Source organism: Strix aluco, chromosome 6 (assembly GCF_031877795.1).
Source record: "Strix aluco isolate bStrAlu1 chromosome 6, bStrAlu1.hap1, whole genome shotgun sequence".
NCBI classification, from domain to species: Eukaryota; Metazoa; Chordata; class Aves; order Strigiformes; family Strigidae; genus Strix; species Strix aluco.
In genome coordinates, this window is record NC_133936.1 from 8,498,179 (window position 1) to 8,525,760 (window position 27,582).

Genomic DNA, 27,582 nt, shown 5'->3' on the forward strand with positions numbered 1-27,582 from the left:
CGGGCATTCTTCTGCTTGAAAATCAGGTGCACTCAAAAATGAGATCTGGTTTTCTATATTCATGCTATTCACAGCACCAATTATACCACAGATAAAGCATGTACTACCAAGAGTCATTGACGCTACAGATCTCAGACGTACAAAAGAGTTTTTCAGTTGTTCAGAAATAGTGACCCCACAGAGCAGCAGGGTCATTCTTTTGAGGTAGCAGTTCTAGAAACCTGATTTGCAATTACCAAAAACTTCCTCAGGGCTCAAGTTCACTCACAAAGATTATATACGGCACTCCTATCAAGAGACTGTTCTGAAGGCAGAGGCTTATTCTACCACTCTATCTGAAGTGAATAAACAAGTTTTAATTTGAGTCTGGTCCGCGTAAACCAGAGTGAGCTGGCCCACACATGTCTGCTGAAAAACTATATGGCACAAAGCAAAACACTTATTTCAAGACAAATAATTATTCCTACTGACATTAAATACAACAGAGAAGGTAAAGTTTGTAAAGAACAAGGGCTATAAGGCAGCTTTATTTGTGATATTGTTTATTTTACTGGAATGAATTAAACAAAAACATATAAATATGCTTTTATACTGGACTTCTTAGTTTTAACTTAAAAATATTTTGATGACAAAATTTATGAGGTAACTCACGATGCTGAGAGAAAAAAAATAATTGCAAGAGGATCCTCAAAGAGGAGATGGCATGCATGGAGCTATGAATTAGTTCTTTCGCTCTAATCAATTCTGGTAGTCTCTGCTAGACTCTGGACCCCATTTTGTACACTAAACTTGGGAAACAGTATCAAGTAATTAGAGAGATTCCCAACAAATGCAAGAAATTTGATGAAAGGTCCACAAAACCTGAATTACAAGTAATGACCCAAAACCCCTAATTTATTTTGAAGAAAAGCAAATTGGAGGCAAAGCATTATATACGATATTCTAAAGGCTGGCAGAGATGGGAAGGAAGTAATTTATTCCCCAGAACCATATTAGAATAAGCAGTAATGGGCAGTTTGTGAGAAAACAGGCCAAGAAAAACACTTTAAAGAAAAGCTTAATAATATAAAACAATGGCTAGGGAATCTTTTGCAGTCTCTCTCAAAAAATCTCTCAAGAAGTACAAATACATCCGATCTACTTTCCAGGAAGGCTATGGACTAGATGAGGTCCCCTTCCATCCCATGAAATCCGGTATTGTAGAAGAGAGGCATTAAGTAATATCTTTCTTCTTCAAAAGCCTAAAAAACCCTCCTATACTACTAAGGTATTTATTTAGAGTTAAATTTAATTCTACTCTCCTAAACCAGAAAAAGTCAGTCATTATCACAAATTAGGAATCAATGAAAAACAGATTGACAACTTAAGATTTAATGATTCATGAAATAAGGAAGTAAAATTGAAGAGCTAATCTAATAATCTCAATGTCATGGTGTATTTCCATATCTTTGTTACAGAATATACTAAATAGGAAATTGAAAAGGGAAGAAACATTTTAAATTTGTAAGTATGGTTTTATATCCTGACCACAATACTGTATGCGATCGGTTAGTGGCAATTACATTTGGCAGACAGACAACCAACTGTAGCTCACTGGAAAATGGGATTATCTTTATTAGCAGGCTCCTAAAAAACAGAATATCCATTTACTCCTCTGCTTCAAAAAAGAGATTAAGAGTAATCTAATCTGCAATGTTGATCACAGTACTCCCATTTAAAATTACACTGAAAAGATCCAATGCTCTAGAAAATCCTGCAGTTGAGAAAAAACAATTTTTCTGCCTGCAGTGAACACCTTTCAATACGTTCCTTGAAGTAGGATTTACTGGACTTTATGGATCATGAAATACAGCTAATTCAATTAGGAATAGAAAAATCAAAGTCAGCAATTTGGATTTGGTTTTATTTCATGCTGATATGTATTTGAACAACACATGGGAGGCTTGCTGATTTAAAGTTATTGACAAAAAAAAGTGGTTCTAGAACTGCAGACACTAAGAAGGATGTACAAAGCAATATCTTGTGACCACCATATTCCATTTCTAATGGAAAGATGTTTATAGATTACAGAAGCAACAACAACTGCAGTTTATTCTTTACTTCTATCCCTGAAGACAACTCTCTGCCCAGCATCTTAAGGGATGAACAGCAAAAATTGCTTTGCAGTTGTTGGCCAATACAATTAGAAGAGATAATTCTCCACAATGATCAATCCAGTATGGCTATGAACACACAAGCAAAACACGCCTTTGATATTCTAACTAAACAACAAAATCTAGTCATCTCTCAGCTCATCTACTAATTTACAGAACAAAAGGGAAGGGGGTGTAAAGAAGGGAGGGAAAGAAAGGCAAAGATGGTGACATAACAAGATAATATAATTAATTAAGATCAAAAATGCTTGAATCCAAGAATCCCAAACTTGCTGTGGGGATAAAGATGGTAAGCAACAAACAGGTAACAGCCCCTTTATTCCTAAGAGTAAAAGACAGAGAACATTTTCACTTTTAAATAAATTCAAATTCATGTGAATGTACACACCTCAGTACTTTGACATGTGTTAGTCAACAAAAGCTCTTTAACCAAGCACTTAAGAGGTCAAATAAGTGTTATACTTACTGGTAATGTACCCAGGATGGACCAAGGGTTTTCTTAAACTGAGTGAGTCCCACAATGTCAATGTAAATGAGTTCGACAACTTTATCCCCCTGGGTAGGGCAGCCAGATCTGTTACCTACAACCTTCTTCATAATCCTAAACAAAGAAAGAAGGAATATGGAAAAGTATTAATTTCCAAAACCTTGAATAGATGCTGTAATGCTATTTATACCAATAATTCCCCTTTCCAAAAAAGCTTTACTCTTATCTTTTCCAAATCAGAAACCATGTATGAACATTCAAATGCTAAAGATGCTCAGCATTTATTGAAGAAATGTTTATGCATCAGTAAAGCACTAATTTTCACTAAAAATCTCATCTAAACAAGAGAGTAATATGGTTGGAATGTTTAAAAATAGCGTACTTTGAAATTATTTGAAATAATTTCTGCCTTCTATTGACAGCTTTGTAGTATAAGAGCTCTCTACAAAATGATGCTGTCATGTTTGTTGTAAAAAACACAAAAGCTACAGAAAAAGTGTATGTGCTCAAGCTTAAAACAGATGTTTTATGCCTAATGCTGAACTAGTGTGCAAAGCAAGACAAAGATGAGTGAGGTAGCAATTTGACCTAACATAAGCAATTAACTACATCAAAAGCAGTATGTTTAAAGAATTTAAACCTTTATTTTAAAGTGAGATACTGAGTGAAGAATAGCAGAAACTGAAGAAGAGGACACAGAATCACACTAGTCTGTATCATTTCCCACTGCAGCTGGTTAAAGCACCTGGAATGTTAAAGAATAAGCTGCTTAGTTTGAATTTTACAACACTCATTTACGAAGTCTCAGGAGCCTGAAGCTACAACGAAAACACATTATCCTTTCCTTAGCACATATACTTAGCTCATGAAAATAATCTTATCATCTGTTTAGTGAATTATCACTTTCATTTTATGCTTCAAGAAATTATACACTGTTAATAGAAGCTTCAAGAGTTGACAATTCTTTTTTTTTTTGTATTCCAGTTTCAAAGTAAAAGTAATCTCCTTACTCCTTGAGCTCTGCCAGTGAAGCTGAAATCCTGATGTCATGGCCCAGTAAGTAGAGAGATGTAATTAAATCACTCCACTGAACTAATTCACCAAGTGGGCCACCGCTAAATGCATTTTCTGCAATCTTGAATCCAGATTCTTTTGTCAAAAGCCCTAGATGAACAAGAATCTGGAAAGGAAAGTCATATGTTAGAGTTATCAATATACATGCAAATATTATACCTCACAGCATTTTTTCTTTCTATTAAATTCCAATTATGGCCAAAAATATCAACCAAAAAAATCCAATACTCCCACCACAATAATTTAATTTTGTAATGAATCTCTAGAACAGTAATTATAAGAATGTTACTGCATTGTTTTGCACTACTATCTGCTACCAGATCAGTAATTAATCAGTAATTCTGCACAGAAACTGTTGTAGCTCACATTAACTTCTTTAGATTGAATAGCCACTTATATTCTCAAGTAGGATGAACTTGCTTATGCAAGACAGTATGGTTAAGGAAGGGTACGCTGTTGTAACAAGCCATTAAGAACTTCGAAAGACTGCATAAGGGTAAGAGGATGCTTTCTGAACCTCTCCTCTCCACTGCCACCAGAGCAGAGTTTTTCCTGTAGCTCCTTGAAATCTGTGCTTGGCTTTCTACAAAGCACAGAAGTTGAGTTCCAAACACTCCAACTACATACCTGGATTGTTATTTGAGTGTGGGTAAATACAATGCCAAGTACAAAACCTCCCAAACATCAAAACCTTTTCACCCGCTCTATAAAGAAGCAACATTCAAAAAACCCATTTTTTTCTAATCTCTTGCAGCTCCCAGAACTAAACTGGACACACTAAAATGAAATCATCATATGTTTTACAGGGCAACCTCGAAGGACTTTCAAAAGCAAAGAATAAGCACTTAGAGCATCCTGTCAAAACTGCAGGACAATACTGCTTTGGTTTATTTTTGAGTTTATGTACTCTCAGATGTTATATTTCTGTAATAAGGAAGGCTGCTTGAAAGAGAAGGGTTGCTCCTTGACAGCGGGTGAGCCTACTCAAGGACTGTAGCATGTGACAAACATTACAGCCCCAACATGGAGCCTAGACCTCATGCAAGGATTGAGAATTCCAAGCAAGGAGCTGAGCTGCAGCCAGCTGGGCTTAAGAGAGGGTAGAAACATGACCGTGCATGGCCTGCTATCACTCAGGGCTGGCTCCAGCCAGAACAAGGCGGGAAGGAAAACCCCTTGCTGTGTTTCCCACTTTCAGTTTTATCTTAACTAGTTGAGGTAATTGGGAAAAAAAAGAAAAAAATCAAATCAAATAAAATAGAACTTTTCACTTCAAGAATCTCAAGTTTTTTAAATTGAACTCATTACAGGAGGTCTAAACTGATCCAATCCAAAGTTGTGGTCAACTTTAAATCTACTCAAATCCAAAGCAGAAATACACCATTTGAAGTCTCAATTGTGGACAAAGATGTACAATTATTTTCTGTAACTATGTAAAAAACACTCCAGTGTCATCAGCTTGCAGTAAATTCACAGTTTCTCCCTTTAGAAACTTCTACATAGTCTCTATTTTATCCAAAATTAAACAGGTTAGAAAACTTAACAAAAGATTGACTCATCTAAGGTATGTAAAACTACTTGTAAAGCAAATATCCATCAGTATTTTCAAACAGCAAAATACTTCCTGAAAAGAGGGCACAAGTATAAAGACGAGCCTTTTAGACATATTTGGTATTTCTACTCTGAAGTTAATTCTGGAACAAGAAGCTTAAAAGAGCCTATAAGACTGCAAGTGGCAGGATTGGAAAATGTTTTCGTTTACCTTTTTTCGTTTTCTCTTCTCCAAATTTTGTTTTTCTGCAAGTGATTTAATTGCTTCAATCCAGGTATCAGCCATTCGTCTGATGCGTAACATCATCCACCTAAATTCCTCGTGTCTTGACATCATTTTGTAGAGATTATCAAAGTTGATACGAATTTCAGCCTTCAATTAAAGCATTACCCCCCCCCCAAAAAAAAAAACCCAACATTAGTTATTCCTCAAATAGTCCACTTCCCGGAAGTGAAAAAAATTCTCGAATGGGAACTCTGTGCTTTACATTCATCATTAAAAAAAAAAGATACACTCCTAACATTAAAGTCGAGATTTTAGTTCAAATATTTAAAACATCTTTAAACAGAAATTTCTAGAGTCACATAAATTACTGTTATTTTTATTAGTTAGCCCCAGACTATGTTTGCAATGTTTCACAATGTACTTATTTCTGCAATATAAGATTTGATTTTGTTCATGTGCTTCAAAATGAGGTTTAAGTATCTCTAAAACACAACATAAAACCAGAACAGTATGCTGAAGGTTCACACATATGAATCTTCCAAATATAAGGAAGTTTCCTATTATACCATGAAGGAAGAAACATTACTAGAGTATAAATTTTAAAGGAAATATTAACTTTAAAGCTAGACTGATCTAAGAACAATTGGTTTTACAAAATGAGACAGCCTATATCTAAATTATGTAAGCAATGTTCATATACGACCCAGCAATTATCTTAAAATACCTAAGTGTTACATAATTAGGCTATAACAGTTCAGAAACAACTCTGCATGCCATAGAGTTTTTAAAGGAAAAAAATTAAGAGTAATCAAAATGTTACAAAACTGAAATGTATATAAGCCTCTTCCGTTAAGGCATTTTTATATATAAGCCCCAGATTTATGGGACAATAAAACCAGACAGTTTCACATATGGTCACTTAACACTGGTGAACAGTCTATGGATTTGTAATTTTTCTCAGTATCTGTGTACAATATTTCATAAATTTAATCACAAAAATGCTTTTAATGGAAATCTACCACCAAGACTGCAGCGTGAGACAATGACTGGAGAAAATACATGATGAGCTACGTGTATACAGTCAAGGATGTTGCCCCTCAGTTTTGAGGAGCTGAGGAATAAAAATGGTAAATTCTAGTCTTATTAGCATTTATGTTGCACAGGATTCCAGGATCTTTTGCATGAATCACAATTACTGAATTATTTCTCATGTTTTAACGTTCTTACCACCGTTTTTTGATCAGTTTCTTCATTAGGATTTTTTGCTCTCCAAGGTAAACGAGGACACCAATTTTCAACCTGTAAAACAGTCACATGAAAATAAATTATTCCACTCTACTTGCAGCTCGTCTACCAAAGTCTCTCACTACCTTTACATTATACCTTTCTATGGCTTAAATAAGGCATCAGCTGATTAGTAAGTCACTGCTAGGTAAAACTGCTTTTTGCAAGAAAAGCTTAAGAAGACTTTTTGCAATTCAATACAATTTTAACCTTGCAAATTTGCAACCAAAAGTCACACTTAGATATTCATTCATGATAATGAATACAGGAGATAAAACCTTTTCAAGACAGAGGTCAGCTGTTAAATGCTCTAAATACAGTTTCTCTGAGCAGTTCCTAAATGTTTTTAAAAATACCAAAGTTTTTTATGCTTCTAGGCCTTAATAAAAAAAATACATATTTTAGAACATTTCCCATCTCCATAGAATATCTTTATAAAAAGGTAAAGCCTAATAAAACCCAAGGATCAAAGTTTTACTTTGTGGCAATCTAGACAAAAAGTTGAAAGAAGAATAAAACTAAACCCACCCTATTTGAAGGGTATAAGTAACTTAATTATAACATAAGTAACAACATCCACAAGTACTAACAGCTGTAATGAGAGAAACAATCAGTGCAAATGCAATGCTTCTACTATTGTCTACTAGGAAAAAAAAAAAGTACAATAGGTAGTAGGTTTGGGAAGAAACAATAAATGGATGGAAAGCTCCTGTGCTCTCCCTAGGGATCTTGCTTGTCCAGCAGAATCTTTATTATTCATATGCCTTAAGAAATTAGACCATTAGCTTTGAGGAAGAAGGAATCTCACTGTTGGAGGCAAACCCGTGAAAACAGAAACATAACTGTGCTGTGAAAAGAGAGAAATGCAAAAATTTATAGGCCAGCTAATATACCACATCGCTACTGATTAAGTTCACAACTCCCGGAGAATTAGAAGTCAGAGTTGCTCTTATGGTTCCTCCAGTCACAGACCTGTCAAAACACAATTTTAGCTTAATCATGCTGCAGTAAACCTGAAGCATTAGAGATTAAAAGCTTAAGATCACACCAAATGATTGCCTAGAAGACCAATCACTCGAAAATGAATTAACAGACATCATAACCTCATTAAAGAGAAGAAATGTATCAAGCTTAGATTCCTCAGACAAATTATATAAAAACATTAATTTGAATGCTATAACTGAATTTATCCAATGTATTTCAGACAAGCTTTGAAACCAGTGATTTGACCAGCCTCATTTGAAAACATCTGATTCTTCAGTGGTCTCCAACTCTGAAAACATACTAGAGATTGTAGCAATTAACAATCCTAACTTTTACTAATGTAAGTTGTGGAATCACTGGTAGAAAAGAGCTGCAAGCTCCATATTAGAAATCACACACAGTCCCAATCTCACTTTTTTTTTTTTTTTTTAAAACATAGTACAAATGATTTTGAATTATTCCTAGCAATAAAACTGATCTAAATTAAGATATGACATTTCAAGGACTACTGTACGTGTCCCTTTTCTAGCTTCATGTATTTCACATTGTACCATCAGGCACCCTAAAGGAATTGAAGATTTTTCAGAGCTGCCAAGGACAGTTAGCTGCATGCCTCACTGACTGAAAACCAAATATAGTTCTTTTGTGCTTTTAGAAATATTCCCTCTAGTGTACGTTAAATTACAATAATTCTAATCACAAATAAACATTTAAGGAGTAGACTCAAAGCAGTATCAGTGTACACAGTTGGTCTAGCACTCATTTTCCTTATTGACATTCAGTCAATTCCTCTTTTCTATGGAAAGACCAACTTAACTCACCGGAGGATTTTTAAACGCATACACTTCAAAGTGTGCCAGTTGTTTTGTTATTTTTCAGGACTGATAAATACACTGGGAAGAATGCATAGGCATTTTCTTATAGAAAAAGGAAAGAATTCTGCTCATTTTTATGAGCCAATGGCTCACAAAAAGCTGTTAGATGGGGGGATAATAATTAACAAGAGCACCAAGAAAGCAAAGATGAAGCAAATGAGCCTGACACACCATGGGAAGAGGAAATAAGAAAAAGCTTTACTAATTTAATGTATTGACACAAGGAAAAGTGGGGATGGAGAGGCAAAATACTGTCTGACAAGCCAGCCAAACTAGGATTATTTTAATAGTGAATTCCAGGTATTGGGAAAAAATTATCAGGGACATATATTATGATAGCAAATCCAGCCAAAATGCTAATATAAATTCTGTTGCTCAGACCATGAGTTAATTTTGCAGATAATTAAAGAATCAAGTGGAATTAGTAAGTCATGGTTCCATGAGAAACTGAGAGGAAAATCAGAGTATGATTAGAGTGATGACAGAGGGCAGAATGCACAAACACTCATCACTGAAGCTCATGCACCAGAAGACACTTTTAGATTACAGTAGGTATTATCAGGTAGATACAGAGTGAAGAAAGAAGTGAAAAACTACAGCAGGAAAGTCTACACAAGTCATAACATCTGTACGTAAAGGTACCTAGTACTCAAGAAATATCACACTTCCAAACAAAACCATGGTTTTCAGAGGAAACAGAGATATTTCTCTCCATCTCCGGTTCTTGCTTCCCTGTTCTGTGAGAGCAACAGATGACCAACAGTCTCTATATGCTTTGGTGAAAGGGAGAGGGGTTTCAATCTATGCAACTACACAAGATAGCAAAGACTTCAGAGACAGCCTTTGCAGAACTATTGGAAAAGGAAGCTATAGCATTTACAGGCTTCTACAACAGAATTAAAAAGTCTGCTAATTTGATGTTACTTATACATGATATCTAGCAGGCTACTAAGTTCAACTGTTACTTTCCTCAAAGACCACAGCAATTGCATTTTTATATGTACTTCAAGTAAAAAGCTTCCAGTTATCTGTGGTTTTGCATCACACTACGTAAAATTAAGGTCTACAGCAGTACAAAGCCTCAGTAAAGACTCCTTAAAAATCTGTCAAGAAATGGTACTCAATGTTTTGTGTCAGAACTAAAAGCAACAGTTTGCACTAACCTAGAAGAGTAGCAAAATGAACTTTGTGTTCCTCTCTATTTAACCCCATGTAATGATACACAGTTGTGCAGGATACTACTACTGTTGCACTTACATAACCATACTGTTGGCCTTTTTCAAGACAAACCACTTCCTGCTCTTTCCTTTCTTCTTTCATTACTTAGCCTTCCTCTCTTGCCCAGTATATCACTATTCAACTAAAACTGAGCACTTAAGCACTTCCTTTCCAGAACCTGCAATCTCTCACCTTTAAGTCTAGGAATAATTTCTAATTGTAGCTCTTGAAAGGACCTGCAGTTTCATGAGAACTTCAGATGACATAGAAAGTGGGTGGGTGGGGTTTTTTGTTTGTTTTTTAAAGAACTAAGTAGTGCCACTTCAGCTAATCACTTCAGCGATTTTCACAGAGAACACCACAAGGATGCCTACAACTGAACATGAAACTTAAGTGGTTAAGTAATTTCCCTGACAGCCTTGCATGACCCAAATATGGCCCACAACAGCTTAGCTGTGCTCATCATTTCTGAACAAGTCCTGCAGCTGTTCTTCTCAGATTCAGACTATAAGCCACTGTCATGGGAATTTCTTTTGAACAAAGGTGGGTGCTATAGTTATTAAAAAATGCAGGAAGATGCTCAAGAAATTATGTTCTTCCCATCAAATACCAGTGGAAACTTAATCCATTTTTCTCAGACTTATTAATGTAAGGTAAGTACAAGTCAGGTTTTATTTAAAGTGAGTACTAACTTCCAGCTACAGATGTGGCAGAACAAAAGGTAAGGAATGTCTAAAACTGCTCAGACTGTCTTGAGTGGAGCCCTTCAATCTCCTTTGTCTTGTGTGACAGGCACCAACAGTGAGGCAAGCTCTGTGAAAACACCTGGTGCCTGGAAGGTGCTTTTCTCCCCTTACTCCCAAATTACCTAAAGAAAGCCTAACAGCTTTCACTGAAACTACCAGGGACAAGACAGAGGTAGAGCAGGGAATATGAGGTGAAGAATTAGGGACTTTGTTTTGCAACATATTTTCTGGAAGCTCCTAATACAGAACAGGGTAACAGGGAGAGGGGGGAAAACCTGCTTTGGTTGATAACTCAAAAAAGTTTGCTGAAGATGCAACAGCATTAAAGCATAACTTATCCTGGGCCAAGAATATTTGTGATTAAATAACATGTACAATGGGAAAAAAAAGTGTGATTATATACACTTTTTCATTTGATAATTTAAGACAAAACACAGAAGTTGTCTCTGAAGAAGGAACCAGGACCCCTCTTCCCCCTTTTCAGGACAACTTTTCTCTCGCTGGGTTACCATCAGGTCTTACTCTAGCTTATTCTCTCCATAACAACCAACTGTTACACTGTCATGCACATGATTTAATAGGAGGGATGTGGTATCAGACTACAGATTAGCAGTTAAAGAAGATTGTTGGGAAGCGGCAACTGCAGATTTGAAGACTGACTGTTTTTTGGATGAGTGATATAAATGCAAAGCTATTATTCAGAACACACTATACTTATCTTTGTACTCGCATATTTTTGAGTAAGACCAGCCGTGCCTCCTGTACCTAATGTTGAATTCAATGCCAATCAAATGCATTAGGTCAACTTTGATCATGCTCAAGAAACTAGGTCCACCTGAGAAGTCAAGTGTTCCCTACCTGTTTTTGAATCATAGCAGGCACAGTACTGTCTAGAGTATATGTAGCTATCTCCATAAGGTGAACAGCATTATTGTTCAGCACACTTCTATCCACAGTGAAGTGCTGCTATTAAGTATCTTATGTCAGTCCCAGAGTGGGAAATAAAAACAAACAGTGCTGCAATATCTTGTGAAAGAAGGTGCATCTTTAGATTTATTAGGCAGTATGAAGGCAGGCAGAGAAGAGAACTAATAACATTCACTTAGAAAATCCATTTGAGAATTTGATGTGAAAGAACTGCTCCCATTGGGAAGGTGACTTTCTCAAGTCCTCTAGAAGCTGTAATACCTATATTTTGTTTAGCATTTCCTCAGTGATAGGTAGTCATTTTGAAGGTGCTACAAAGTCTGCAGTGTGCAAGAAGATTGCTTGTCTGTTTACTGAAATGGAGAAGCGTACAGGTAACCTTGCCTTTAGAAACATCCAAATCCAATCTCAAACATTGGGTGTCAGGTACTCGCAGTCCCAGTGACACTGCAATACAAAGTTTTGTACATAACCATCAATCACCAAATGGTTTCTTATCTAACTTCAGTAACATGCACTAAATTTGATTCCTCTCTTACACTGGCATTGACACCTTTTCCAACAAGACAGAAAGAGACTAATCCCAATTTAAAGTGACACAAGTAGAAACAATAACTGAGCCCCAATTGCCCAAATCCAGGCCAATACACTAATGGATGATTTGGGGACAAAGTGCTGACTACCAGCATTTCAATTTCTTAGGGACACATGTAAGATGACTAAAGAAGTTTGAGCTTTCGCCGCTTTACATTTCAGACAACAGTAATTTTTTTGTCAATTTTTTTAGTAATTGCGTAGAATTCAAAGCAGCTGGTTTGATGTTACACTGAAGAATTGCAAATCATTAACTCACCTCAATGTCAGAAATTAGCTTACACACACAGCAGAAGTTGTGGAAAGGGGACTTCCACACAGATGTGAGCAAACTGCAGTAAACTAGCAAAACCACAAGGATTTGAGGAACCTGTATAATTACGATTCCCAGGGGTTTTCACTAAAATGTGCCTCAGACTGCAGCTTGCATTCTGGAAACAAACCCACATTCAAAATCACCTTTAGTTTGTATTTTTCTGCTTTAGCCCTCAAAGCAAAAGTAATGGTGTAAAGAAAAATACTCCTACAACCAAACCATGCATTCTGCTTCCATCAAGTCTGAAAGGCTGAAAACAAGAATTCTCTCTAGTGGTATGCTAGCACATGCGCAAAAGCTACAGGAGTCTCAAAGACTGGTCTTTGAAACAGTTTTAGTCTTTTGAAGCACTGGATCCACTTCCAACACAGGTACCAAAAATTACACTTGCACCTGAAAGGCGAGCTGGAGATCCAAAGCCTGGGATTTTAGTAAGATCTACCCAGCTCCAGCAGGTAAGCGTCAATGTAATGACCCCTGGGTGGTGGTAACTTCCAGCACAGCTACTGGCTGACCAGCTGGCACAGCAGCAGTCCTGCTCCTGTGGGACAGGCAGTCCTCTCAGAGAAACCACATATCTAGATAAAGAAAAGGAGCAATAAAACCCCTCTGCTTTTTTTTTTTTTTTTCCTCTGGTTAAGCTGGGAAACTGTGTGAAAAAATTTGTTTTCTAGAAGATATTTTTAAAATCTTCATTCTTCAGCTGCAAACTGACAGTTTGCAGTGAAATATATTTTTGTACTATCTAGAAATTAATCTTTTCACATTTCTTCCCAGAGGCAATGCCATCCGTGAAAATTCTAACTGTGCCAATGACATCACAGTGTTAAACAACTGGCTTTTTCATAAATAACGCTAAGATTAAAAGAAGTAACTCCTCTCAATGGGCAATTTTGTATTGTGGTTAAAATGAAACAAGTCCCAACTCTCCAGAAACCTTAGAGTTAGCTTAACTTGCTTTTTAATTTTTGCTACTTTTAATCCCTGTCTTGCTCTGTTACTCAAGAGAACCTAAGTTTGGTTTTGCTATTCAGGCCATTTGTGTTTCCTCTGGTCTTCAAAGGCTCCAGCACAATTAGTGTTATGAGGACTGCACAGTTGCATATCATCCAGTGCCTGCAGCAAACCAGCAAGATAGAAGTGCAAAAACTCTTGCAGCTTTATCTGCAAGTCTGTACAGGGGACAGCTTTAAATAAAAACCATAAGCCTGAATGTACTGGATTGCTTCTTGCTTTCCTTCTGCTGCCACACTTGCCTGCCATTCTGCTCAAGCAGCCAAGACACAAGAAAAGAAGTGGAGAAGAGCTGTTCAGCTAGCTGTTATGTTCCTGCAGGAGTGCCATCCAAAGCAAACCAGGGGAGGCAGAACTGCTAATACTTGCACTTGTGCAGGCTCTTCAGAAGAGAAGACTTGGGGCACCCTGGATTTTGACTGTGCTGTTTCTATTTTGCAGACACACGTGGTGGAAACATTAACAAGGGTATATAACAGATATTCAAAGACCAGGTTTTATTCCAAACTTTGTTTCTAAACCTTTGCATAAACTATGGGCAAGTTACTTTGTGTCTCTGTGGTTCTGACCAATATTGCACACCAAAATGGAGTATTTCAGGCTCCTTTGTTTACAGGTTTAAAATTGTATTACAAAGAGTGCTAAGATAAGCATAACATAATACCCTAACTGAATTGCTTCAGAAGAAAAAAGTAGATCCCAAGAGTATGAAAGAGCACAGGCACTTGTCACACTAGATTGTAGAGGCAATTTTAAGAGCAAAAGTAGACATATGCACAAATCTGATGCATATTGTGTCTTTTCAAACTGAGGTTGTGCATAATTTGATCCATATATTACCTTTTCAAACAGAGCATGTATACACAACCATCTTACTGCTATACTGTAACCTTAAAGTAAAAAAGAAAAATCTTAACAGTAATATCCTTCCAGTACCCTAATGCATTTTAATATTTTAAATCAGCAGTTTTGACTTGAGAGCTCTGTAGACACATTTATCATTCAGCTGTGCAACCATACTATAAACTGTCAACTCTTCATCACTGTCCACTTTGACAAATTACTCTCGCAGCAGCATTTCCAAGTTATCCTCAGCAGCCAACACACCTCATAAATCCACATCATTGTAGTGCTATTAGAATTTCATTTCATGCTTGCATTCGCAAACATTTAAGCTTTCATACTCTGCTGCTGGGCATTAATCGTGGAATTAATCATAGGATTAAGAATGCCAAATTTAAACTCAAGGTTAATAACATGCTCACCCAATATTAGTTTTACATTCTGTCATGGGAAAACACTTTTAAAAAAAAAAGTAGAAGACCTTTGAAGTTACCAAATATACACATAGACAAATTGCACTGTTGTTCCATCATGAAATGAGAAGTTGCCCAAATTCAATATTGCTGCTTAAACAAAAATTTCAAATCCCTAGACCGCTGAGAAAACAACCATTTGGCCTCTGTAAATCTGCTTGCATTATGCCATGAGGATGAGCTGAAAGATCAATTATGAAAAAAGTAACAGCATCAACTGAGTTTTCAAAACTGATGATCAGAGAAGATTGTCACAGAAAATACTGTGATTTAACAGAAATACAAAATAATAAATGTCATTTAAGTATATTAGATTCTCACATTCAGTTGACACATATCCTCATTTTTAAGATATATCTGCATTAAAAACATGAAGCACCTGCTGGTTGACAGAATACCAATGTGCAAACGTAACTCTGCTAATGCTAAAACATAACCTTTTAGTAGAAACTTAGATCAACTGCAGATGATTATGAAACCATATTTCTAGCTTCTATGATAAATAACAGGATAAATAATATAGTCATCATGTATCTTTTCCTTCCCCAGCTTTATAGCCCATAAATACATCAACACTTGGTACTAGCAATGGAATGAGTCAAATTTGTGATTCAACTCAGCCTTTTTTATCTCTTCAGATAAATGTTTTGGATATGCATTTAACTATTACTGCTGCTTCAAGCAATGCCCCCAATAGTTTAATGACAGTCAACTGAGTAAATTAACAGAAACTGCTTTTATTACAACAGAGTTACTTATATGATAGACTTACAGTTTTAATCTCAGATATGTAACTTAAAAAACCAGCCCCACCACCCCCAATCCTGCAGAAACTACAAAATTAATAGTAGTTTGCAATTCTGCAGTCACATGGGCTCTTGCAGTTCTTTACAAGCAGTAAGCCACCAGATAACAATATTACTTCCAAGATCAGCTGCCATAAGTTATCAAAATTTTACTAATAAGAAAGAAAAGGTCAAGTGATCAAATACACCTGACTGCTACTGGCACACACACTACAAGCCAGTAATAGAGCTCATAATAATTGATTGACAAAATTAATTCTTGGAAAACAAGGGTTACTCTGGAAACAGGAAGTCTGTAGAAAAAATACCAGGGCCAGCACCTTACTCAGCTGTGTACAAAACTGGGCCTTTGGTTCTGACAGGTAACAAAAGCTTTAGCCAATATATCTGTAACTTCACTCAAAAACATGACTTTCAGTGGTTTTTTTGTTTTCTGTTAACAACCTCCACAATTCATGAACAGTCTCCAACCAGGAAGTGGCCATGATGCTTAGGAAGATGTACCATCTAGTTCCACTTTCCAAATTTTACATACCAAATGCCTCCCCTAAAATGCCTCCCTATTACTACCTCAGGATCTACATAGAAATCAACAGAAAAAATGTTCAGAGGCAAGGATCTAGGCCTGAGCTTCGTATTTCAGTTTAACAGGATACCTAGCGTGGACTCCCTGGAGAGTGTCGCTGCTTACATCACTTCAGTTATAAACATTAGAATTCTCCAGGCTAGAAACCCCTGGAGGGCTTATGAATAATAGCAACACACTTTTAATAGCCTTTTCCTCTTTTCTGAAGAAAGTTATGATTTTTTTTGAAAAAAGTTTGCAGTTACCAAAAATATGGAGGCACTGTGATGTTCCCATTCTGCAGATTAAAAGATTACTGACCTCACTGAGGTAAATAAAAAAGGAGCATGTGGACCCATCTACACCATAACTTGCATAACAGGGATCCGATCGCCACATATCTTTCATCCACTGTAACAGAACAAAAACACCGTCTGTTAGTTTTAAGTACCATGTAAAACTCCATACTATTTCACACTGAACTCAGGAATAACAGGGGAAAGCTGCAAACGACTATATCCAACCAGATAAAAATCATAAATAACAAAAAAGGAATTTTATTACTATTTTGCAGCATACAGCATCTCTGCCTTCAGCTACGCTGAGGAAGTAACTACATACCAGATGTGAGCACAGTTTACACAAACTGGTAGCCAGGCAAGCAGAGACAAATATCAAAAGGAGAATGTAATCAGGATCCAGACATATGGGTGTGGCTGGAGTTGACTGCATTGCCCCCCTGTGTTACACTTCCTCTGGAATTTAACAGATCATTTCAGTTACCAAGATTGAAATCTGCCCGATTCTGCCAAGAATCTGCCATTTCTGAGGAAGTAGTTAATTTAAATTTGTATTTTAATATTCAAATAATGTACTACATAGTCACTATGCAGCCAGTTGCTCAAAACAGATCAAAACACAGAGATTTAATATTTACAGATTATTATTTTTTTAATACTATTGTCTAAGAATTTTATTTAGCGAAAAGGTAATAATTTCATGTATACTTTGGTAGTTATTTGTTATCACTTTCAGAAATAAACTGTAATATTTGATAATGATATTCAAGTGTCCTGCAATTTTACTTTTGTCCCCCACTACTAAAACAATATTCTTACATTTGAAATGTATCTTGAGGAAAAAACACCAAACTCCTCCATTCTCTGCAAGTTTGTTGGGGTGTTCTTTTGTTTTGTTTGGTTTTGTTGTTGTTGTTGGCTGGGCTTTTTTGTTGTTGTTTTCCCTTTCCAACCTAAGTCTGATGGCTTTCAATATTTGGCCTTTCAAACTGCATTATTAGTAAAATATAGGGTTTATGCAGAATCAGCTGTGACCCCCAAAGTTCTGGTTGCACTCTTAGTGCGGTGCCTAGCTTGTGAGCAGAAGATGCAGAATGCCTTTAACAGAAAAGGGGAAGGGAGGAACTGGACAGAGCTATTGGCAAAGAGGGGAAAGAAGTATAAACAAATGTCTTGCTGAAACAGAGGAAGGGATGCAGTGAGGTATACACAGAATCCCAGTTCTGGGGTAAGGGAATGCCAAATGACTCATAATGGGGAAGAAAACAGAGCTTTTCAAAAAGGAGAAGCAAATTTCTAAATAACAAGACAAGCATTTTATTAAATAATATAGCATTTTAATATAATATGGCATTTTATTCCTGTCTTAATAGGATGACATTCTATTTGTCTGCAGCAGTGGTATTAAACGCTTGAGGTAAGCAATGCTGTAGTGACACTCCTAAATATCCTCTTTTTTGACCCAGTTGTTCTTGTTTTATCCCATTGCCTGAGTAGTGACCTATTGCAACATACATTCAGTTTTTAATAGAACACACATAATAAGATTAAAAACAGTTCACTTACCTTTATTTTCCCTTCACAGTGAGGAAAACCATCCATAGGAGGCAATTCACACTGTTCTTGGGCTCCATTTATGAGATCTAAAGAGAAACATAGACCATAATTGAATTTCATTTTACAGTTCTGACAGATAACCTAATGAATCCTTCCTTTTATTTTCATGAATCCACAATCCAAACTGACTGAAGAGAGGTACTGTGCAATATTTGTTACAACATTAAAACTCAGTGTGCTCTTTTTTGACTATAGAAGAAAATTGTTGCATAGATTTCAACTCTGACTTGCGGTAAAAGTGCTGAATTACAAAAACTGGTCTACGAAGACCTAAAAATTAAGCCAATCCATTCTGAGAATAATAAAAAGCAAAATATCTTCCTAATCAACTAATCAGTGCTTAAAATTACTAAATTGCAACAACTTGCTTCCAATTGTCAAACATTTGTAAGTTATATATTGCTCTTAAACATAAAAACTAGTTTTTCAAGTTCTGTTACCACTTTATCAAGTACCCATGATCCAAAATTTGGCATCAGATAATATGACCCAATTAATAATGCTGCAATATAATCTTACAACTGAGTAGCACTACATCACATCTCATGAGAAATATTTCCTATGGTCTCCCAAGAATTTTTTTCTTTTTTGCCTATTTTAATATTTTATCACGCTAGATTTTTGGAACACATTGAAGAGTGTAATACAGAGCAACACTTCTAGCCCATGAGCCAAGGAAAAAGGAGCAGGTTTAAAGGACGTTACCACATCAATTCCAGGATGGGATTTTTTTCTAAGAACTTAGAAGAACCCTCTAACACAGACCTTTAAGGCAAGAAAAATGATTAACGTGGTATAGAGAATCTTGCCAAAGGCAGCGAATGATAAGGTTTTCAATTTAGGCAGTTCATCCCAGAGTTATCTAAATTATACCTGCATCATTTCTGGCTTTTCCCATGGGCATGAATCAAGATCATTAAAGCCAGCCATCCATCAGCCTAGGAACACTTCATGCTATGGCAGTTACACTGCACGACTTCACCCAGAATATGCTAATTAGAGATCTCAGAAGAAAAAAGGCTGCAGCATTAGAGTAGTGACAAGATCAGTGGATCAAAGTTAGAATGTTGTATTATATACAAAAAACACCTCCTGATTTATCTGAATATTTTCCATTTTTTCTCAAATATCTTTTAAAGATAAAACTTGAAATGTGAGTGAAGCATTGCAAAATGGAATGGATGGGGAAAGAAGAATCATGCCAGGAAGACGACACTTATTTGGCAGTCTCTGCAACAGCAGCAGCAATTTAACAACCTGAGCTGTACTGTCAATGACAATAACATTGAAGCAAAGTAGTTTTTAAGATGACTTTGTAATTTCAAATCAATAAGCACTTTAAAAATATTCTCCCTATCTTCTTATCCTTATAGGATTCTTGCAGACTAGACCACTGACATCTACAGCTCTGATTTCTGCTCCAAGAACACCCAGAGCATGCATACAGATATCAACAATTTAAATTATATTCTAAATTCAGCAAGTACAGTTAGATAACAATAGGACTTTTTGCTTTACTACAGTTCAGGGATCAGACCTTCCACTTGAATCACATTGAAATCAGTGCTTTGCGATCAAACAGTAACAAACCTACCTTAAACCAAAAAAAGGCATAGTTAAAATTATAGCAATTTTCGGTAATCAATATAATGCCATTAGAAGAGCTTCATGGTCTAAACTGTGAGCTTTTTTCCCCCTTCAAACTCATAAGCTTGAATACAAAATAAGTACAGAGCTTTTCAAAAGGCATGTCAAATTCAGATCTTCCTAAAACATAAAAGACATCTGAAATACATAACACCAGAGGGGCAATTCAACCACAGGGGAAGTTCAACTTTCAGCATCATAACAAACTTAGGGTTGAAAATTCAGAATGTCTGGGCAATTCTATTCAGTCAAACAAGTCTTCCTATCAATTTTCAGTTATACTTGTCATGCTCAAAGGTTTTCTTGCTTCCCCCCATAGCTACTATATATAGAACCAACTAACTGTAATTACCAGTTTTCAGAAAGGCAAGAGATATCTATTAAACCCTTAAAGAGAAGGTATTATTAATGGTATTCAACATACATTTCCACATACCTTTTCCTCTGCAACAGTGTTTTCTTAAGGGGTACAGTTCCTCAGTCACTACCCACTGATCGCCAGGCCAGCTCTACCACTCACTTGACTCTTGGTTGGATCACTGATACGAAATCAGTTAAAAATAGTTCTTGCCCAAAAGTATTACTTGAAACCAGAAACTTTGATCGGCACTACAGAGGAAGCAAAGCAGAGGTGGGAATGACAGTCCCCTGGGGACTGCAGCTGCAGGAGGTGCCAGTGGCACAGCCTAGCAAAGACACTTAAAGTGTAACATACAGCCTTTGCACTGCTTGCTCTGGGCTAAATAATCTTCCTCTACGAGATTGTCATTCCTCCTTAGACTTAATATGACTCCTTCAGTTCCTTATTCTTCAAAAGTACTCAAAAGCTGCTATTCTGCTCTTTCTGTTGATTGGAAGGTGTAACTCGCCAACATGAAGGATCCACCAAACTTCATCATTTAAAATAAAAAAAATGTCTTCTATCTCAAGCTAATTATGTTATCATATGATGGCTTTCCACTTCAGAAAGTTAGCAGTCAAGCAAACCTTCTCTTCTTCTGAAGTCCTTTTAAGTACAGGGTAATACATAAGCACAAAATATAACTCTGTTTTACAACATAAATACCTAGTGTGCTAGGCGTATGACTTATACCATATTGCATTTTAATGGGTATCTTGTGACCTGTCAAAGAAAGGAAAGATGGAGAAAAAAAACACAAAATACAGAGCATGGCCTCATTATTGGTAGATACACAACTGTAGTCTAGATACCTGTTTGCTTTTGTCATGTGTAAACACATTTTCTGCATGCAAGTGTGTTTTTGTAGATGAGCAGTGATCTTGGCTAGTGTTCATTGTTCACAAGGTTCTACAGGACCCCTGTATTTGCAAGATCTGCTTGCAAGAATAAAAACTGCCATCTTCCAACAGTCACGTATTGCACCAGCCACACACTTCAACAGCTCAGAGCAGCTGTGGCAGTACTACATACAGATACTTTCCAAGCAGAAAGCCAACCCTCCCAGCTCTCCCTGTTCCTGCCCATTCGAAAAAGTAAAAAGCAAAAGGCAGACATTTATGTTGGTACAAGCTACAGATTTTCTCAGGCTTCTGGTCTCTCCTGGAGCCAGCTGCACTAGGGCTTTTCCAGAGCAGTCCCACTCTTGCTCTTCCATGGGGATGATTTACATACAAAGAGCATACTGATCTCTCCAGGACAATCTATATGTATAGGGAACACAGAACACTAACGCCCACCATGATCACCTCTAACCACATTGAAATGCTTGGTGAAGTATTAATGTCTCTAGTAGTATTTCAAATAGTACCCAACATCTTTCCCCTTCCTTGACAGCAACAGTAAACACTCCTAGGATTCACCTTCCTCAAAAACGTTAACATCATTTTTCCCCCCTTACAGACTCTGAAAATGCTTCACATGCTCACCAGCTCCCCACTCCATTTTCCCACTCAGCCTTACCATGGATCTATCCCAAACACCTGTATCAACTTCGACTTCCTTCATTCACAACTACTAATCAGGCAATAGCATAGCAAAGGCAATTCTATAAAGCTTAAATACAAACTGTCCCATGAAAGAATTTACATAAAGTATTATCCAGAGCTGAACCAAGTGTAACAATATACGCATATAAGAGGAAATGAATGTGAAAGAACATAAGAAGCAATAGAGAAAAGCTCTGTTCCATCCGAGTACCCCCTAGACGAGCAATCTTCCCTTCGTGCCTGGAAATAAGAAGTTAGCTGATGTAATCAGACTGGAAACCCATCTTCACCAAGAAGGTTGTCCAAAGCAACACACTGCCTGCAGAAATGGGCAAGTCAGTATGGGAACATACTGGTTTCCACACATAAGCCTGAGAATTAAATGCAAAAGTCTGAATTCACTTGTGAATAGTTTCGATGGTTCCAGTGAACTACTTGCACTGAAGCTGAACCCCTTCTTGGCCATAGTCAGTAGGAGTTCTAGGTTGAGAAAGAGCCCTTCCAACTTTTTTCTTCCTTAATGATCAGAACCTGTATGAAGAATTACATTTCTGCTCCTCTAGCGGCTCACTAGGCATGGAGGGTGTGCTGAAGTCTATTGGTAACAGCTAGTAGCCTGTGAGCAACAAAAAGGCTCCCTTCCCCATCCTTACTAAACTAGCTTTTCTGAACTACAGTTATAAATAGAAAACATCCATGTAAAATATCTAAAGTCAAGAAAGCTGCAAGCAGCTTCTTTAAATACAAATTCATAGCTACAAATTAACAGTCCAGCTTGCCCTCATCAAACCTTGCTGCACAGCTGGACCAGCAGAAGCAGTGATGGTAGGACAGTATTCCCTAGTGTGTCTCCAGCTCAGAGTGGGCCCATACTGCCAAAATTAGCTCACTCCTTTTTCATGTATATGCTTTGATATTCCATGCTAACTAAGAGCTGGCTCTTCTTAAAGAGGAATCCAGAGGGGAACAAATCTTGCACATCACATGGACAGTCGGGACCAACCTCAACACTTTACACTTTTGAATGGATCACAAAGACAAGGGAGATGAAGCAAGTGGAACCCTGGGGATGCTGATTGTACTGGTTTTGGCTGGGACAGAGTCAATTTTCTTCATAGTAGCTAGCAGGGGACTATGTTTTGGATTTGTGCTGTAAACAGCATTGATAACACAGAGATGTTTTCTTTACTGCTGAGCACTGCTTACACAGCGTCAAGGCTTTTTCTGCTTCTCACACCACCCCACCAGTGAGGAGGCTGGGGGTGCACAAGGAGCTGGGAGGGGACATAGCGGGACAGCTGACCCTGGGATATCCTAGACCATAGGACATCATGCTCAGCATATAAAGCTGGGGGAAGGAGGAGGAAGTGGGGACATTTGGAGTGATGGCGTTTGTCTTCCCAAGTCACTGTTATGCGAGATGGAGCCTGGCTTTCCTGGAGATGGCTGAACACCTGCCTGCTGATGGGAAGTGGTGAATTCCTTGTTTTCCTTTGCTTGTGTGCGTGGCTTTTGCTTTACTTATTAAACTGCCTTTATCTCAACCTACAAGTTTTCCCAAGTTTTACTCTTCCCAGTCCCTCCCGAGTGAGATGGGGGGGGGGGGGGGGGGGGGAAGAGCGAGTGAGCAGCTGTGTGATGGTTAGTTACTGGCTGGGGTTAAACCATGACGCTGATCTACACACCAGGGTCTTCCAAACCACAGAAAGCAAGTATTAAAATACAACTAGTTTTGAAGATGTTGAAAAAACCCAAATCCCAGTATCTTATGAAGATTCTTGTTAAAAACATCTGGATAAATGTATTATGCTGTTACCAAATTCATGCTGGATAGTTCTTTCCTGAAGGGGAAAAATACATCATTAAGCCAGACATTAAAGTTAGTTTTGCTGGAAAACAGTATTTGAGAAACCATGAGGATTTTTATCCTTAATTAGGATTTATTTAATTTAAAATGCAAGTTCTGAGATCTCTTTTCCCAGCCAAAACTTAGAACTTACAGCCAAAAAAGTTAGAAATACAGCAACTGTCAAGTCAGTACAAAGCAACAGTAGTTAATGCACACACTTTTTTCTTTTAAGCTTTGTGTGAGCCATGATATTAATTTCTATTCTAGACACCTGTTTTTGAAGTCATACGCAGCTTATCTCCTCTTGACTGCTGTTGTGCAAAGACATAATTATTAAAAATTTATCTCATATGATCTTACATTAAAAGTCAATTCACTGACAAATTGAAAATATGAATGTGAGCATCTTATAAACCTAAGAGCACACAGTTGTTACAGATTATCCTGGAAAAATTAGAAAGTATTGATAAAACACCAATCTAGATTTAAGAGAACTCTTTAAATACAGTGGTCTGTTTGTGAGGTCATGGGTTATTCAATACATAACTAACAAACTACATCCCCATGTTTAGAAAGGAACCATATGTTCACTTCGCAAATGCCTGTGGCTGTTCAAAGATACACAGCTCTGCATCAGAGATCGTTAGTGCACAGCAGGTGCTGAACCTGTGAACAATCATCAGTTATTTCAGTGCAAAGTCTAGCACATTAGCATGAATGACTTGGCAGATTTAAGCTAAGCCACCTAACCTTCAACTGGAAAAGATACTTCTTCCTTGTCGCTCTGTATGAGCAACTATATCAGCTAAAACCCCATGCCTTTGACAACGCTCTCTTTAAATCCCAGTTCACAGCTACTGGTCTTAATTGTCTCTTGCAATTAAACTTCATGTCCCCAAGTTTTGTCTGTTTTAGAGAAGCTCTACAACACCCAAGAAAGAATTATGTGATTAAAAACACAATCTGTGATAGGGAATTGATTTTTTTTGTTTGCTTCCTTGTTACTCTTTAACAAAACAGCAAAAATAAGCAATAGTGAGTGCTACATACATATTTTGTCCCTTTCCTATATTGCACATCCTTCAAATAATGTGCTTTGTAACAGGCTAAAAAAATTCTGCTTCAATTTTTATCCAGCAGACAGTTAGGCAGTCTAGAAATAATCCACTAAGCCAGTAAATTGAGTAACAGTTATAATTAGCTACTCAACAGTGACTGTTGTTTGATAGGTATTCTATTTGTCATAAGTTTTAAAATAGCAATATTGGTTAAAGCAAATGAAAAAGCCACAATACTGCTGAAATTGCAAACTGTGACTCCAGCAGCCTATCTAGTCTGCTAAGGGCCAACTCTTCATTCTTCAGAGAATGGAAATGTCTTAAAATTTAACATGACACAAAACTTTATATACTTTGGAACCTTGAGGCTAAAACTCAATTTTTTCAGACTAGTACAAAAAAGCTTATTAGAATATCTTTTGATATATAGCACAGGTAATAGCTCAACTCAAAAGTGTTTCCCATCAGGAAAGCTCATAAAATCAGAAATGTCCTTAGTATGAAAAGGACAGAGCAATCACATCTGATCAAGTCTATTCACCAATTTTACCTCTATTTGTTCTCTTTCTGGTTTTGATCATTAATATATTCTTACTTTACTTCATGGAATCCTTCTCTTGTTTCTATTTCAATTCTGAAATCTGGTATCTATGCTTAGACACAACACTGTAGTTAGGACTGGTTGGCTTGTTTAAGGTCTCCTTTCCCTTCTCCCACTAATTAACACATTCTCAATTTAATTCATATTTTTCATCTCCAGCTGGTAAGATTTCTTTAAAGAGAGGATTTGCAGTGTCAACATATCAACACTATCAACATATTCAATGAAATGAGCTAAAGGTTTCAAGATTTTAAATGCAGAGTACAAAATGCTTTCTACTAACATTTTAGAAAATTCAGTAGCAAAGCATTGGCATGATTTAAAGAAAATTAACTTTTCTACTGCTAGTCCATCCTCACACCAACTGTGCTGCTGTGTTCCATTAACGCTACTGTAATCAATGCAGTGTTAGGAGAATTCAAGTAGTAGTCAAGTGGTTAATCAAAATGCAGCCCAGGGGACCACTAACAGACCCCTTCAGCATTACTAATACAGCTTAGCACTGCAGCAGAAAATATTCACGTGTGGTCTTCTGCACAGTCATTACACTGTGCTGCAATAGTGAGGCTTGAAAACACACAATTCTCCCCAGCATCGTGCTACTGCCTTTGTGAGAGGCAAATGGATAGCAAAATGGGAAAAACTGCTTGGTATTATATACAGTGTGGAAAAAGAATACAATGATTAAGGCACAATAATATGAGTCAAAGCAAAGCATCACCCTCAGAAATCCATAATCTTGGCTGTTAGAACCAGTGCAGCCCCCATCCTATTACATCTCGTACACACAGATATTCTGTGGGGACAAGAAGTTTGTTTTTTAAGGCATGACCATACAGAACCTTGTACATACTATGTTAGCTGAAGAAAAGCCTGCTGTAGTCCTCTTAAGACAGGAAGACAGCGTCAGAAATTCAAAATAATACACAATATCTTAGCTTTTTTTAATCTAGTTTGTCTCTGCAAGTACGGAACTATGGGGTGAATTGTGGTTGCAGACTGCTAAAACTAATGAGGCTGTTATATGTGTAACAAAGTTCATTGGAAAGAGAGCCATGGAAAGATATCAACTGATCATGAAGTTACCCGAGTCTTCCTCCCCACCTAAAAGGCTTCAGTGTGTCAATCCCAAGTCTTTAGGAAGGAGGACACGGAAATACCATGACAAAGGTCATTCTCACCATAATAACATTAAATAAAAAGTCTGCTTGCAGCACTGCCAAAGCTGACTTGTCAGGCTGCCTTGCTACATATTCACAAAAAATGCCAGATATCTGACAGGCATCCAAGCCATCATGTCTTAAATGACAAGTAAATACTGAAGTCTGCATCCTAATGAGTGACTTTAAAGATGTTAACACTAAAGTTGTTAAAAGATAACTCAACAGTCAATACAGCAGAACAAGTTAATGCATAAGGCAGAAAAGCTATGGAAACTTTCAACATACACCAAAAATACTCTCCCTCACTGAGCAGTGCTACATACAGCAACCTGACTTAACCATTCTTAGTCTTAGAAAGAGTTCTGCAAGTATCATCTATGTACAAGAGGGGTGTGGAGGAGGATTTGACATGAACCTTCACCACTTGCTCATTTTTATGGGATCAAAGAGACACAATTAAAATCTTCCAAAGCAACACTTTTCAAGGCAAAAGAACATTTTGTAAACAACCAGTCTGGCACAGTTTTCGGTGCAGTTATACTATCTGAGGTGTTAGATAATAACACTTTATCAAAAATTTAGCTTTTCACTGAACAAGCACAGTGGAGTGATGACAATGGCCTCAGAACATCTTGGCCCTTGCTTTAAATCAACAGTTTTATTTTTAAAAAAATCATTTTGCAACATGCATATTCGGAATTAATACCACTATTATTTAGCAGTGTTTTAAAGTCTGAGGAATCGAAACAGTTTTAGCTCGCTCAAATCAAGTTTTTTCCCATAGCTGCCAGAAGAACACAGCAAGAGTTTACAATTCAGTAAAAAAACCACCCCAAAACAAAGCCCAAACCAAAAACCAACCCACAACACACAAACCCCAAAGCCCCTGCTTACCAAAAAAAAAAAAACCACACGAAGAAAACGACTGATTCTTTGATCATGTTTGTGCACGCAGATTGCCCTATCCAATGAAATATGCTTACTGCAATACTGTCCCACAAAAATCAAGGATTTCTTTCATAGTTATCTCAGAAAAGCACAGCTTTTAAAAGCCAAGTGGCCTAAACCAAACTGATCTTGTGCCTGTCACATGCAAGCAAGGATTCATCTACAACTGAAGCAGCCATGTAGACAAGCTCTGCTTGAAAGCGCCATGGTTTCATATTTCCCCATTTACATTTAATTATCTCCAAAACAGCAACTTTAAGTTTACCTGGGGTGTTGCTTGTGGCAGTAGCTCAAAGCTTCCTGTCCCAAAGGTTGAC

The 27,582-nt window shown here is 37.1% G+C and overlaps 1 protein-coding gene across 6 annotated transcripts in view; it reads right to left on the reverse strand.

Annotated features, from left to right (window-relative positions):
- The window catches only part of MGAT5 (alpha-1,6-mannosylglycoprotein 6-beta-N-acetylglucosaminyltransferase), a 135,617-nt gene that overhangs the window by 48,112 nt on the left and 59,923 nt on the right, over nucleotides 1-27,582 (reverse strand). For all 6 annotated transcript variants that reach the window (XM_074828607.1, XM_074828609.1, XM_074828608.1 and 3 more), the window contains 6 exons: nucleotides 18,002-18,078; nucleotides 16,458-16,547; nucleotides 6,719-6,790; nucleotides 5,477-5,638; nucleotides 3,651-3,820; nucleotides 2,620-2,754 (listed from right to left, as the gene is read on the reverse strand). In XM_074828607.1, the coding sequence (XP_074684708.1) occupies nucleotides 2,620-2,754; nucleotides 3,651-3,820; nucleotides 5,477-5,638; nucleotides 6,719-6,790; nucleotides 16,458-16,547; nucleotides 18,002-18,078 (706 nt within the window). The remainder of the gene's footprint in view (nucleotides 1-2,619; nucleotides 2,755-3,650; nucleotides 3,821-5,476; nucleotides 5,639-6,718; nucleotides 6,791-16,457; nucleotides 16,548-18,001; nucleotides 18,079-27,582) is intronic.